The sequence below is a fragment of the Sander vitreus genome, chromosome 11, assembly GCF_031162955.1.
Source record: "Sander vitreus isolate 19-12246 chromosome 11, sanVit1, whole genome shotgun sequence".
Classification (NCBI taxonomy): domain Eukaryota; kingdom Metazoa; phylum Chordata; class Actinopteri; order Perciformes; family Percidae; genus Sander; species Sander vitreus.
Genome location: NC_135865.1, coordinates 2,165,855 through 2,180,047, shown reverse-complemented (window position 1 = coordinate 2,180,047; position 14,193 = coordinate 2,165,855). Strand labels below are relative to the sequence as shown.

At 41.0% G+C, this 14,193-nt stretch overlaps 1 protein-coding gene across 2 annotated transcripts; it reads right to left on the bottom strand.

Annotated features, from left to right (window-relative positions):
• Nucleotides 1-1,977: 1,977 nt before the first annotated feature.
• ifngr2 (interferon gamma receptor 2) lies at nucleotides 1,978-12,493 on the bottom strand. Of its 2 annotated transcripts, XM_078263024.1 has the most exons (7): nucleotides 12,323-12,493; nucleotides 11,115-11,226; nucleotides 9,875-10,044; nucleotides 8,516-8,661; nucleotides 5,123-5,264; nucleotides 3,910-4,055; nucleotides 1,978-3,235 (listed from the first exon to the last, which is right to left on the bottom strand). In XM_078263024.1, exons 1-7 carry the CDS (start codon nucleotides 12,360-12,362, stop codon nucleotides 3,128-3,130), a joined length of 864 nt encoding a protein of 287 aa, XP_078119150.1. In that variant the 5' UTR covers nucleotides 12,363-12,493; the 3' UTR covers nucleotides 1,978-3,127. The 2 variants fall into 2 exon arrangements, with proteins under 2 accessions (XP_078119150.1, XP_078119152.1); XM_078263026.1 differs by lacking the exon at nucleotides 3,910-4,055 and having other exon boundaries at nucleotides 5,196-5,264.
• Nucleotides 12,494-14,193: the final 1,700 nt, after the last annotated feature.

Genomic DNA, 14,193 nt, shown 5'->3' with positions numbered 1-14,193 from the left:
TTGCCGGTGGGTAAACAAGGACGTTTAGCGATTGAGACCATAAACTTGTTAGGAAAGTGTTTACTGAGGTAATAAAGCAAATGAGAAGTAGGGTCATTTTCCCATTGACTTCTATAGAAACTGATTTCTTTTTGGAGCCAGTGGCGTCGCCCCCTACTGGAAATGAGATAGAATGCAGCTTTAAGGCACTTCAGCAATGGCTTCACTTTCCAGATCCGGAAGTTTCCGCTTGGTTAAAACAAGTCTATCTAAAATTGATGTGTCATCTGTATGCACATGTTGTTTGCCTGTATAATAATAATAATTGCCTACTTGCAGCTGCTACAACCTTTGTGAAGAGGTGTGCTCAAAACACCTGATTGGTTACACAGTGTACCTGTGAATAGACAGCGCTTCATTTGATGCAACAGAGAGGGCACTTAGCATCAATGTTGTAGCCAATCCAATTGTAGCTCCATCAAAGACAAGGTTTGGAAACACTGAGGTGGCGGATCTTAAAGAATTGTAGAAGTATCAGTTCCAAACATATTAAGAATTCATTTATTTTTATGTAATCCACTGCAATAAAAAATGTGTGTGTGTGTGTGTGTGTGTGTGTGTGTGTGTGTTTTAACATTGTAGATGTGATTTTGTACCCAAAGGTAAAGATTATTTTTGGTTATTATATATTTAAAAGGGACAGTTCGTCAAATTACAAAAAGAAAACAAAGTATCTGATTCGCCTACAGTATGGTGGCATCTATCCATGCGGGAAGCTGGGCGTTATCCTGGAGAATCCCCTCCTATCGCCTCTATTCAAGCTAGCGAAGAGGAAGAGCATGCTCATGCCACAGACTCCTCCTTCCTCGCCACACCACATGGCGCCTTGCCCAGTCCGTTGTGCCAGTAGTAGCCATCAGGCTCCAGAACCTTGACCCCCACAGGAGTCCTTTAAGACCTGCATTGTCTCTTACTTACTTTGGACCTTTAGTTTCTGAATCCCCCGTGGACTCATTAATGTATTCATTTATATCTATTGATAGATTGAGACTGACAGACTGTTCTCGTTCAGAGAGCCAGAGCAGATATCTGGGGTCAGCTGCTCAGTGTTTATTATTTTTTATTTTCTTGGTTAAGTTCTCTCTCTCTCAGGAGAGGTCCTGTTTCATTCTCATTGCTGTTGCTGCTATGACACCCAAATTTCCCTTCTGGGATTATTAAAGGTTTCTCTTATCTTACAGGGCTTTGCTGTTATTTGTCTCAGAAAGGTCTGCATCACAGTACAATGGAGGAGAATAGACTTGTTTTCGGTGCTCACAGCATTAATCGATTGTCTGTACTGTTGTTTTAGTTATTATCTGTCTAGCCCATGCTAATGTCCTGTACATGTGTTTCTGTCTTCATGTGCCGTAACTGTGTTCTATATTTCTGCAGAACAGAAACCTGCTGGAAACCAGCTTTTAACCCTTGTGTTAACCTCGGGTCACATTGACCAGTTTTAAATTTTTGTTTTATATCAGAACATATGGGACGTGGAAATAAGCGCTGAAAAATGTATAGAAGAAACATTTTAAAATTTAAAACGTTGGAAAAAGCAAAAACAAATTGTGAAAAAAGGCGTCCAAAAAAAAGTGTTTGTTTTTTTCAAGGTTGAAGGGAAGACAACAAACTGAGTCAGGCCTGTTTAAACTGTAACGTAATGTTACTTTATACTTTCCTGTATAATAAATGAAATTAAAGTATAAGAGCACCAAATTCCACCTAAGGAGGCAGGTTGGGGTGGTGGATTAGTTCTTCTAAACGCTCCTGTGGGTCGTATTAGAGGGGAGGAATAAACAACCCATATCGTCGTATAGTTTGGAGGACTTGTTGGAGAGGTCACATGAACGGGAACTCAAAGACGTTAAATGTTTTGTTGTGATTTAAGTAAACCGAACATTTAAATGTTTATAAAAGACACAAGTAGATGACTGAGTGACCCAGCCAGCTGGCCTACAATGAATTGACACATCCTTGTTTATGGAGAAAAATCACAAAGCTTTCAGTCTTTACTTTAGTCAATTATTGTGAGTCAGTGTTAGAACAGAAAAAGTCCAAGGCCAACTGCAGGAGATCTGGACAAAACTTTGCAACATCAAACTAACTGATACACTTGATTTAACTCATCGCCTCGCAGAACATTTAGGATTTCATCAGGTTCAAAGAAGTAAACAAACACACTTGGCAATGTTGACATAAGTCAGGAAAAACCACAAGGGCAACGTCATGATAGCCAGAAAATCTATATCTAATCTATATTCAACGAATAACAATAACAGCACAGAACACACAATTAACATTAGCACCTCCACTGAATCTCTGCCTTTTGCTGAATGGCTTGATTCATAAGTGTCAAGAAATATGCCAGTCTCAGACTGTGGGTTGTTTTATTAAACCAAACTTAGTTAATGCTGTGAGAGTTATAATACTGTTCATCAATGCTTATAGGGCAACAAAATGAAATGGGAGTGACACTTTCAAATAAGCTAAAGTAGCACATAAAACATTATGAATGCAGTATTCTTGGCTCAAAGAAGGCACTGTGGAGATCTTCCCTAAAATGGTCTAATGTATAGGTAAGAGGAGGTCGCACCGTTTGTGTGCGATCCTGTCGGTGTGTGGCTTTAACGGTTTCTAATGAGCTGATTAATGAAAACTGTGGCTCTCCATAGCAGGACAAGGCTGGTAAAGTGCACGTTCTGTCACTTAACTAGGTATTTTTGCTCAATTTGGCACAAACTTTCCTTTAAAAATCTATATTAACTTTGGACCTCAGTGGTTATGTTACTTACAATTTCCTAGACCACTTGAGGCTATAGTGGGGGTAACAATGTGGAGCCTTTTCACTTGAGTGATCTAGAGAGTGGTTCAGTCTTTTCATTGCTCCCTTTTCTCACCTAGAGTGAAAGCCAAATGTAGATCAAATTAGACTTCCTCTTCCCAGCAATTAGGTTTGAACTAGAAATCAAACTGTCTCTTATCCGGAGACCAGACAGAAATGTGAGGGAGTGTGGACAGCTGGTTGCAGGTCGTCTCCCAACGGTTCAGTGTTCAGGGCTGAAGGCTAAGGCCACAAACAGGAGGAGTAGTGCAGAAGCAGATGCTGCTTTCAGTTGCTTAACTCCTGAGGGGAAATGGAAGAAATGACATCGCAGCACTCCTCAGTGGGGCTGCTGCTGGAGATGGGAAGGTGACGCTCAGGAAATGGTTCCAGGAACTACCGGAGAAAAGAAACAAAGTCAACCTTATTTAAATAAAGCAGTTACCTTGAAGACACTGTAGCCAATATGCACACTGTTAATAACTACATGTGAATTGCTGTGAATAAGGTCATATTTACTCAAAGCTGTCAGTAGGCTGGTGAGTCTTTTCCTGTGTTTGCATTGACCTTATGTGTTAAGCCGTCTACACATGATCAGCAGTGAAAGCGCTGTGCGCTGCCTGCTCCATTGTTTTCCTGTGGGGGGGGCTGTGGAGACCACTTGGAGGAAGCGCTAGCCTTGGAATGGCACGCTGCTCCAAGTTGCCGCCGAGCGCCGCCTTCAAAGTTGAAATTATTTCAACTTTGACCTCACATGCTGCTCGGGCTGATAATATATCGGACAAACTGACAAACACATATGTCTGTGTATCGATACAGTATTGCCACGGAAATGCTACACGCGATACTATGTTGTTATCGATTTTTCCCCCCATGCCTAATATTTTCCTCATATCGTGCAGCCCTGGTTGCCGCTGACCAATTCCAGAAGCATCGATGCCATTTACCCGCGCTGCGACCTCGCGGTCTTACCTCTGACCATGTGTAGCGCTGTCTGACACACAATGTACAGTATACACAGTGTGACCCAGTGTTGTGTGGTGAATGTGATTATCAGTGTTGGTGCTCACGTCTTCTGGGAGCTCGTACGGTGGTCGCAGCCACTGCTTGATTCTCTCACTCTTACAGATGAGGAAATAGGCCATCACAGGAATCAGGAGGACCGGGACCATGATGAGCCCCACAACTAGTATCACTGTTTGTTTCGAGTCTTTTTCTGGGAAATGTACAACACACACACACAGCCACACACACACCTTTTATTGTGTGCCGACGTCCGAGGATTTACGAGCTTTAAGACATTTTAAATAGATCACACAAACAATCAGACACACTTTCCGAAATTTGGACTTTTAAAAATGCTGCCGTTTAAAAAAAAAAAAAGGAACGCTCCAAACAATCCTCGCATCGTCCAATAAACCGTAAATATGCTTTTAGCTATGTTGTGCAGAAACTAAGTGTACCAACAAACCAAACGGACAGATCAATGGGGGAGAAGAGGAGCTGCAGGGATGGTTTCTTTGGATGTTTCTTCTTCTTTTCCTTTCTCTTTATTGCTCTTAATACGAGCTGCTACCAACTTGTCAGAGCCACATTTCAAGTCTAGAGTGAGCGTAAGATACTCAAAAGAGACTATTTCTGTGGATATATTCCACAATTTGTTTCTGACTGAAAATCAAAAAAAATATAAACTTGCATTAATTAGTATTCCATCACAAGGAACACATAAGCAGCTTAGGGCTGCAACTAATGATGAATTGATCACCATAAAGCTGACTGTTTTATTTTGAAATGTGTTTTATTTTTGCACTGCGGTCTTCCTGTATGCGAGTACCTGCCTGGCTTGACACATACGCTCACGTCTCGCGCGGGAAATAGAGGAGACGCCGAAACGATCGCTGCAGCACGCGGGCCGACTGGGATGCTACGCGCCCGCCGTGAACGGACAGATTGGACAACGTGGGCGCCGAAATGAAAATGACTGTATCAGAACTGGAAAAGACCGGATGCCATGTGACTTGGGCTGTTTACACTGTCATGAAAAAAAAATCAGATATGATTGTCCCAACAACATGTCCAGTGATTGTTTCAATCTCTTCCTTCCTGGTGCTTTCAAGGAAGAGTGGACCGCCACACACTGCCTGCATTATAGTGCAAGATTGTATATTGTTATATTGTCGACTGTGTCAAGGCAAAAAAAACAAAAAAAAACAGCACAGCTAATTTGGTTGTTTAATGTCTCTACAACATTCTTAGCAGCAGAAACGACAACCACGGTCTTACTTGATTCTGGGATGAGCTCACACTGGGTACAGGTGGCCAGTCCGACGCTACTTTCAAAGTAAAGGTACTGCACCTGTGCACAGTACCGCTGTCCCTCCTGCAGCTCAGGGATGGTCACGGAGGCCACAGCATCTTTATACTTCTGTTGAAGAGGGGAAAGCGTTTAGAGAACATTAACATATGTATATTAGAATCAGAAAAGGTTTCATTGTCACAATAAGTCCACTTATGTGGAATTTGCCTTGGTGAAAGGGGCATACATTTTACAAACAAACAAATATTAAACATTAATATAAAATAAAGTCTAAAGTTACGATTACTTATCAAATACTGGTGTTGTGAAATGTTTCTTTAAAGCACTTGAATAAACTATTTGTGTTGTTTAGTTTCAAACAGTCCAAAAGGAAATGTTGAATTATAGTGAGGTTAAAACTCCCTATTTACGTTACTTACAGTACTTGATTTACAGCTAATGTATGTGAAAAAAAAGTACACAACCTTATTTGTTTAACAGTAATTCGGTACTACTACGAAGCGTCACAGGAAGTGCTTTTATTTTGAAGTAGCTTACACGGAAGTTGAATGTTGTGTACTCCCGCTAGCTTGTGTGATGAGATGAACGTGAAACGCTAGATGCAAAACATGTCCGTTATGCGTAAGTGTGTTCACTTTCTTGTCTGTAAAAGTGCAACATATTGAACAGTAAAATGTTCACAGTAAATTCGTCATTGGTCGTCATTCGAAGCCACTACACTACATCTGGGTTCTGTTCTAACTGGTAACATTTAGGGATGATTGCGAGGACATATTTTCATCCAATATTGGCCATTAGCTGGAAGCATCCTGAAACTCTAACAGGCAGTTCTTGTTCCACACAGCCTTGAAACCATGTCATGCAGGCAGCTAGCCAAGAAATGTACTTGGTGCTAAACAACTTGTAACAACCTGCAACGGGTGTGTCCAGATAAATACTTTAGGGATAAGTTGAGCTAAAGGTTGGGTTTCGTTTTGGATTTTTTTTCCTGATACTGGTTGCTAAAACAAAACTTTTAAAAATACAGGGGGCATAAGTCAGTACACCCCTATGTTAAATTCCCATAGAGGCAGGCAGACTTTTATTTTGAAAAGCCAGTTATTTCATGGATCCAGGATACTATGCATCCTGATGAAGTTCCCTTGGCCTTTGGAATTAAAATAGCCCCCCCCCCCCCCCCCCACATCATCACATCCCCTTCACCATACCTAGAGATTGGCATGGGGTACTTTCCATAAAATCATTTCTCAATGCAAATCAAACCAGCTATTAGGCTAACTGGAAAAAAAAAAACATTCATCCATTCAGAGCAGGAGGGGACTGAACAGAGGTTTAACCGGCAGAGCTGCTCACATGTTGCCTGCGATCAACGGGTTTGTCGTTTGCCGACCAAATGAAAGGAAGTTGTTTAGTGTGCTAGGAGACGGTTACAAACATGACCTGACAATGCTGGTGAGTAACACATTTCCAAAACGAACTAACTTAGTGTGAACATAGTGTTGGATCACTTTCGGTACACATTCAACAGGAAGCAACATCATGTGTACTTGTGTTAAACTAACAAGTGGCTCTTCTCATTTCTCTATTATGTGCGTCCTCAACTTATCTCCTCTGTCCTCCCTAAAAATGCATCTCAAGGAGCCAGGAGAGAACGCTTGCAGGAGGAGCTATGAGCGAGGACGCACTAATCACATATTGATATTGGATATCGGGCCGATATTGACTAACTCAGCGGCTGAATCGTGTATCCTCACTATGGAGCCGATCTATTCAACTCATTTCTATGTTGTCTGATTACAAGTTTGTGCGCCACGTCATGCTGAAGCAGCAAGCATCAAGAGGCGGGCCTTACTACTTTACCATTTCCTTCCCGTTTTGATGCCAGCAGATGACAGCAGCATCTAGCTTCCTGTCTGTTCGCATGTACACAACACTGTGTATAAGTCACAGTAAAAACTATAAAATAACACCATATCCTTTGCTGGAGTTGGACTAGGTTAACTAAATGTTTTACCGGGGTATTACTGACTCTAACTGACCGTAAATAAGAACTGTTATTGAGCCTGTATATTGCTTATTCTAATATTAGCCCTGCAAACCACTCATTATTTCTGCTCTCTCTGCCTGAATCTTTTGTTGTTGTTTTTTCGATTAATCACCTGGGAGTTTTATGAATGTCAAGCAGTAGGGCTGAAACGATTCCTCGAGTAACTAGAATAATTCGATTACTAAAAAACCTCGATGCAAAATGATTTGCCTCGACGCTTCGTTTAAATAATTGTATTGTATTGTTGTATCGCTCACGGTGTTTCCGCACGGAGGATTATTACTGTCGCACACCGGGCTGACGCTGCTGGCGACACATAGGGGGCTAAGAGAAGAGACAGGCTGGAGAAAACAACAGAAAGTGTCCAAAGTTTGGAATCAGTTCAAACGTGATTAAAAGGAGAACTCTGTACAGTGTGTCTACTGCAAAATGGAACTAGCTTACCACAATAATAGCACGACGTCAATGCTTCAGCATCTCAACAGAAAACACTGAGTCTAACTTCATCATCCATTCCACGAAGCGGACCCGACAAAAGTAAATCACAGAGTGGTATGGACGATGAAACTACACCAAACACAACAACTACCAAAAACAAACAAGAAAATACGTAGCGGTGACCACGATTTGATCTAAAGAGCCGACTTGTTGACTATCCCTTCGGAAAAACAGCTGATTGTTGCGCACCACTCTCTTTCTCTTCACGGAGAAACAGCTGATCAACGATCTACTAGCATTAGTGTAACAGAGCTGTGTAGCATTATAATCAAATATATAAATGAAAATAGGTTGAGTATAACTAATATTTACATATAGGCCTATATGCAGATCAGTCTCAGGATGAAACTTGTAGTTCTGAAAGTTAAGTTACAGCACAACTTAAGGTCATGTTTATGTATGCCTTAGTTTGAGGTTGTTTATAAAATATTTTCTTTAAAAACTATGCAATATGGCACTTAAATGCACTTAATATGTTTAGTTTTTGGAGCGATGATATTGTAAGCAATGAAGGCAATACAAATGTTGCTTTTTCCAAAAATTAAACCAAACTATTGTATATTATTGCTCTTCCATAAAACAAAAGTATTTCTAGAATACTCGATTACTAAAATAATCGATAGCTGCAGCCCTATCAAGCAGAACGTATTTATATTTTCCTTTCCTAACATAAAATATTTAGACAACAACAGCCATATTTAGTATCACAAAAATTTGTGAACTAGGGCGAACATCTCAGGTGGGAGGGACTAGGACGCGAGGAGAGGAGGCGAGGATGTACAATGAGAAATGAGAAGAGGGGAAGGTTTCTCACCAGCAGGGGCTCTCCTTCCTTGCCATAGTAAACCCTGTATTTTGCATGGCCTCCATATTCTTGGGCCAAACTGTGGTTCCTACTCAGATAAACCGTCAGGGAGACGGGCCCTGGCATCAGACTGAAGTCAGGAGTACAGGAGTCACCTGGAAGAGCACAACACATATACTGAGTGTTGACAAAATCAGGACGGGGGGGCTAAGCCATCTGTGAGATCTCATACAGTATGACCAACAAAAACAACTTTTCAGACCTAAGATAAACCTCATATACCTCAACTTACAAATCGTTTACATACGCATAATATTCTTGTTTTCGCCCTTTTTCCGAAAAAGGCAATATTTTGACTAAGCTGTTTACATGGCTAATGAAAGTGAATAATTCACAAATATTCCCGTTTACATGCAGCCGCGCAAAACAGGATTTTTGGAAGTGTTCCACCGGTGGTGGACTTGTTGGACCGTGAGAACACAGCCTTCCTCTTTCATTCCTTCAACCAGCTTCTTGAAAAGGTCGGCGTTGTGATGTTTTTCTGCATTTCCAAAAACCTGTTGATAGCCAAGACCTTCGTAATGTTTAAAAGTAGCTGTGTTTCTCCTCCGGACCAGAGATGTGGGCTTTTCTTTTGGCCCATCTATCTATCTTTACCGCAACCCTGCAAACTGTTGGCTGGTTGGTTTATATACAACAACCATAGCAATGCACAGAGCTGACCGTAAGCCGTAAACAGGCAAGAGGCCGTAAACTGTCACAAACTGCTGTAAAAGCCCTGATTGCATATCCCACGTCTTAATCAGAAAATGCTATGTGGAAAAAGAATATCCAAACGGAATATGCCGTTTACATGACCCGTATCAAATTTGGAATATTGGCCTTTACAGCGCAATAGTGGAATATTATTGTGCATGTAAACATACTCAATGATTTTACTTAGGTTATAAAGCTTTGCTATGGGTTTGTTAGCTTTTGACACTTCACCGAATCAGAAAGGGATTTCTTTTCACACTTTCACAGAATTTGCCTTGGTTGTTAGTGCATATATACATATATTAAACATGAATATGAAATAAACAAACAATAAATACAGAAACAAATATGTACATATAACTGTTTAACATTAAGAAAGAGAGAGAGAGAGAGAGAGAGAGAGAGAGAGAGAGAGAGAGAGAGAGACAGAGAGACAGAGAAGAGTACGTATGGATGTGGTTCATACACCTTGTGGTTGACACCATGGTTAGGTTGGTTAACACCTTGAATCACACTACATGAGAGAAAGGCACATCCTTGACATTAAAGGTATGCACAAACTATGAAAGGCTGCACACAGCCCTATTGCCATGGTAGCTGGTTGTTTCTCACCATGTCTGCTACAGGCTTCGACTGATCGCGAGGTCAGCCCACGCCTCTCTGCCCGCACACGCAGCCTGACGCAGCCGTGCTCGTCCTCAGCTTTGGTGGACGTTACATTACAGGAATTTGAAGATATACGGACGCAGGATGGCACATTTGTCCACTTGCGGCTGTTAAAGCTGAGGACAAGGAACAGGAGACTTACAATCAGTCATGATGTTAATAACAATTTTTGCATTAAAATGTCAATTCAGTGTGGAAATACTGTCTGTGAGCTGCGTCACCCATTTATTAATAATTAATCTAAGCAAAAATGAAAATGCTACAGAAGGGAAAGATAATGCAATAATTGCCTGGCATATGTCCAGACAAAACATAAGGAGACATATCATGCTTATTTTCAGCTTCGGAATTGTATTTTGGGGGTCTACAAGAACATGTTTACATGATTTAATGTTTGAATTTTTTATTTTTTTCCCCCCCTCATACTGTCTGTCTGAATATACCTGTATTCACCTTCTGTCGAAAATGCTCAGTTTTAACGCTGTGTCTCTTAGGCCCCCTCCCAAAAAAAGCCCAGCCTACTCTTGATTGACTTGCGAGGAAAATACGGCGCACCTTTGCAAAGGTAGTTCTTAAGTCATGGGTGGAGATACTCAGATGGGGGGGGCGGTGTATTCTAATGAGCCTGCATGGGACATAGGAAGGATTCGGCTCGAATGTGAATGGCTTGTTCCCATGGTTTCTGATCCAGGCAGCAGGCCTGCACGATAAATCGTTATAAAATCGTGATCTCGATTCACCACTCGATGCGATGTCACTATTTTTGGTAGCCTACTGTACTTAAATGGCCAGTATGTTCTGTATTTTCTTTATTCACTGAAGCCTCTGTGTTTACAGGCTTGTGGTGATGTGCAATGTGCTATAGGTGCGCAAAATAAATCTATGTTTGGTACTGCCAATTTGTTTTGTTTTGTTCATGTGTGCAATAAACATTACACTTAGTGTGAAAAAAAAAATGATGGCAGGGAATCGTGATATCAATTCTAAGCTAAAAAAATCGTGATTCATATTTTCCCCCCGAATCGTGCAGGCCTACCAGGCAGCACACAAAAAAAGTAGCTTTGTAGGTTGGTAGGCACTCCAGATACCCAAATGTATGTTCACAAGCACTGAAAAAGGAAGTATTTCTTCTCATGCAGGTTGTAGAATCCCACACTGCAACAGGCACCATAGCATCACAGCTCACCTGCTGTACTGAACAGTGTAGGTGGTAGCTCCCTCCTCTGCGGCAGGAGTCCATGTCAGCAGCCAGTTATCAACATGGATGTTCTGTGGAGCCGGTGGCGACGCGGACAGTGCTGGGAGAGATGGGAATGGACATGGACAGAGGAGCGAATGAGAATATGATTGATTTTTTTGACACTTTATGCTTGAATACCAAGCAGCAACCTCCAGTGCAGGAAAATTAAAACAATCCGAAAGAAAAAACTGCAGGTCATCGAGTGGTCACTTGAGGCTGGCTCCAAAAGGGACTCAATCCCCACAGAGCCCCATGTTAGAATGCCCAATTTAACAGGTTTACTAAATAGTACAAAACGGTTTGTCTCTATAGGTGAACTTAGGTTCACCCTTCATGACAACTTTATATTTAATTATAGTGAGGCTTAAAGTTATGCATAATTAAGGGCGTGCAGGTGGCTTCCGTCAAAAAAAGGTGAGCATTGACTGTAGGCTTCATTCAGCCGCCTCAGCTCCATCCACGCTCCATGGATACTACAATGGACGCTCCCTGTCCATTGGATTAGCCAGGAGTTAGGCGTATGTAATCATGCATTTCCAGACCTTCCTTCACAGAGCTGCGGAGGAAGGTCTGTCTAGTTCACACAGCATTCCGGGATGGGAGAAAAACGTGCTCTGGTTTTTACTATAAATATAGTCTTTGGGGAATACAAGAAAAAATCTATATTTGGGTCAATCCGACCTCTCTACTCTTTTTCTTGTTAACAATCAAGCTAACCTTAACGTTACATCACAGTTGGTGACCAGTCAAGCATGACGTTGTTGATGTTCAAAAGGCATATATACATTCTAGTTTTACTTAAAGAGTTCAACTTTTAATGAAATTAAGTGTTGTTTAATGGATTCACAAGTCCCTTTATAAATCAAATTGCATTTGTAATTGAGTCTGCCTGCTATCTAAACAGTTGTTTCCATAATAATAAAGAACGGCTTTGTTTAAGACTAATGGTAACGTTAGCAGCCTAACGTTAAGTGTGGGTGTTTAGCTAGTTTTATTTACAGTCTATGGTTTTTAGCGAGCGTTAGCTTGGGAGAAATTAAGATTTTCATTTCCCACAGACACCCACATACAGGATATTGCCTCACAACTAGCACCGAGAGGTAACCTTAGGTTAGCTAAAAACCAAACTCCAACTGTTAAGGATAACTAATTACCTTGGACGACGACTAGAATGAACAGGACACTGAAAGGCATCGTAACAGAGTCATTTCACAAAGTCCCCGATTGTTTGTCACCATAGCAGTCAGTGTATCTGTCTGTTGAACAATAAGACGACACTTCCCCAAAACCTGACAGTCTGGGAAGTTCCTTGTTTTTTTGGTAGCTTCCTGAAACGCCCCTTAAAAGGAACAGGGGCGATTCCAGGATTTTTAAAGTGGGGTGGCCCAATAATCAGTGGGGGGGGGGGGATTTTATCAGAATACAGCATAGAAAATCTGCTTAGAAATATAGTACATTTTGTATAGGATAGAACAACACAATTAAATGTTACTAAATAAAACACATCACATTCATTTTTAATTTAACTTGTTGTTTTTTTCTCAACAAATTGCATATCCAAATACAATACATTATTGTATACATTTTCAATGGGCTCTTAAGGCAATAATGTGGATATGTGGAAACATGAATTGGTCATGTGACAAGGGCTGGGAAGGTTTTTTTTTGTCACAGAATCAAAAAACGAATAATGTGCAATACACTTACAATAAACTTGCCTCAAACTTAAACAGAAAACATTGCTGTACACAGTTTTCAGATAATAGGAAACAGAACAGAAAGAAGTGTGCAATGCACAATGTATTTCTTACAGCAACAAGTGCTCTACAGTGAGTTCAATATGTTTCTACTTCTAAATTGGCCTCAAAAACAAAGTACACAGCTGCCATACAACGTGTGTTTAAAGTAGATATCCATTTACCAAATGGAACGGCAGCGGTTGGCAGAACTGGCAGCAAAGTGACAGTACTCTGATCCAATGGAAATCAAATTTGTCAGATTGACAACACTCTAGTCCAATGGATTGGGTGGGCACCGGGGGGGCAATCATATGTCAGGGGGGGTGGGTGCCACCCCAGGCCCCCCCTCTAGACCCGCCCCTGAAAGGAAACGTGACCTATATTACACACCAATAATAATAATAACATTATTAATAATATAATAAATAGTATTAAAATATTGATGTTGTTGCTGTCATTTGATTGCTATGACATATGTTTTATATCTATGGCTACTACTGGCCATAAATGGATGCATAGGGCCTATGGTTAGCAACAACTAGGCTGTGGCATTTAAACCATGTTCAATTGGTAATAATGGGTTGAATGTGTGCCAAGAAAATATTCCCCACACTTTACACCAGCAGCAGCAGCCTGGACAATAAGGCAGTGTATTCATGGATTCATGTTATTTATACCAAATTCTGCTCTTGACATATACATGTGGTAGCAGAAATTGAGATTTTGAAAGACTTTATTTTTCCAATCTTCTATTGTCCTATTTAGGTGAGCCTTTACCCTTAGGTTCCTGTTCTGAGCTGACAGGAGTGGTACCCACTGTGGTCTGCTGTTGACGCTCTTGAGTTAACGTCTGGCTGTCACCTTTTCTGTCAGCTTAAACCGTTCTTCTCCTCTGATGTCTCTCATTAACAAGGTGTTCTCACCAACAGCACTGCTGCTCACTGGATATGTTTTAGTGTTTGCACCATTCTCTGTAAATTCTAGAGACTGTTGTGGTGAAGCACCCTGGAGATCAGCAATGTGTGAGATACTCAAACCACCCTGTCTGGCATTCCACGGTCATCGTCCCACATTTCTGGTCTGAACAAAACTCAAGATCTTAATAATAATGCATTTTATTCATATACCACTTTTTACAACACTCATAGACACTTTACAGAGTATTTTAAAAGAAATCCACATACTAAAAATATCCACACAGGTTGGTGCACTGCAGTCGCAGATGTGTTTGGGGAGAAAGTTCCAGAGGGAGGGGGCAGCTAAAGAAAAGTCTCTGTCAAAGAAAA

What these genes read in the sequence shown, in the direction of transcription:
- ifngr2 (XM_078263024.1), bottom strand. Translation starts at nt 12,362, where the DNA reads ATGCCTTTCAGTGTCCTGTTCATTCTAGTCGTCGTCCAAG. An exon ending in CGAAGCCTGTAGCAGACATG is followed by an intron (nt 8,662 to 9,874) that starts GTGAGAAACAAC and finishes GTGCTCTTCCAG; the next exon opens with GTGACTCCTGTACTCCTGAC. An exon ending in AGGAAGGAGAGCCCCTGCTG is followed by an intron (nt 5,265 to 8,515) that starts GTGAGAAACCTT and finishes CCTCTTCAACAG; the next exon opens with AAGTATAAAGATGCTGTGGC.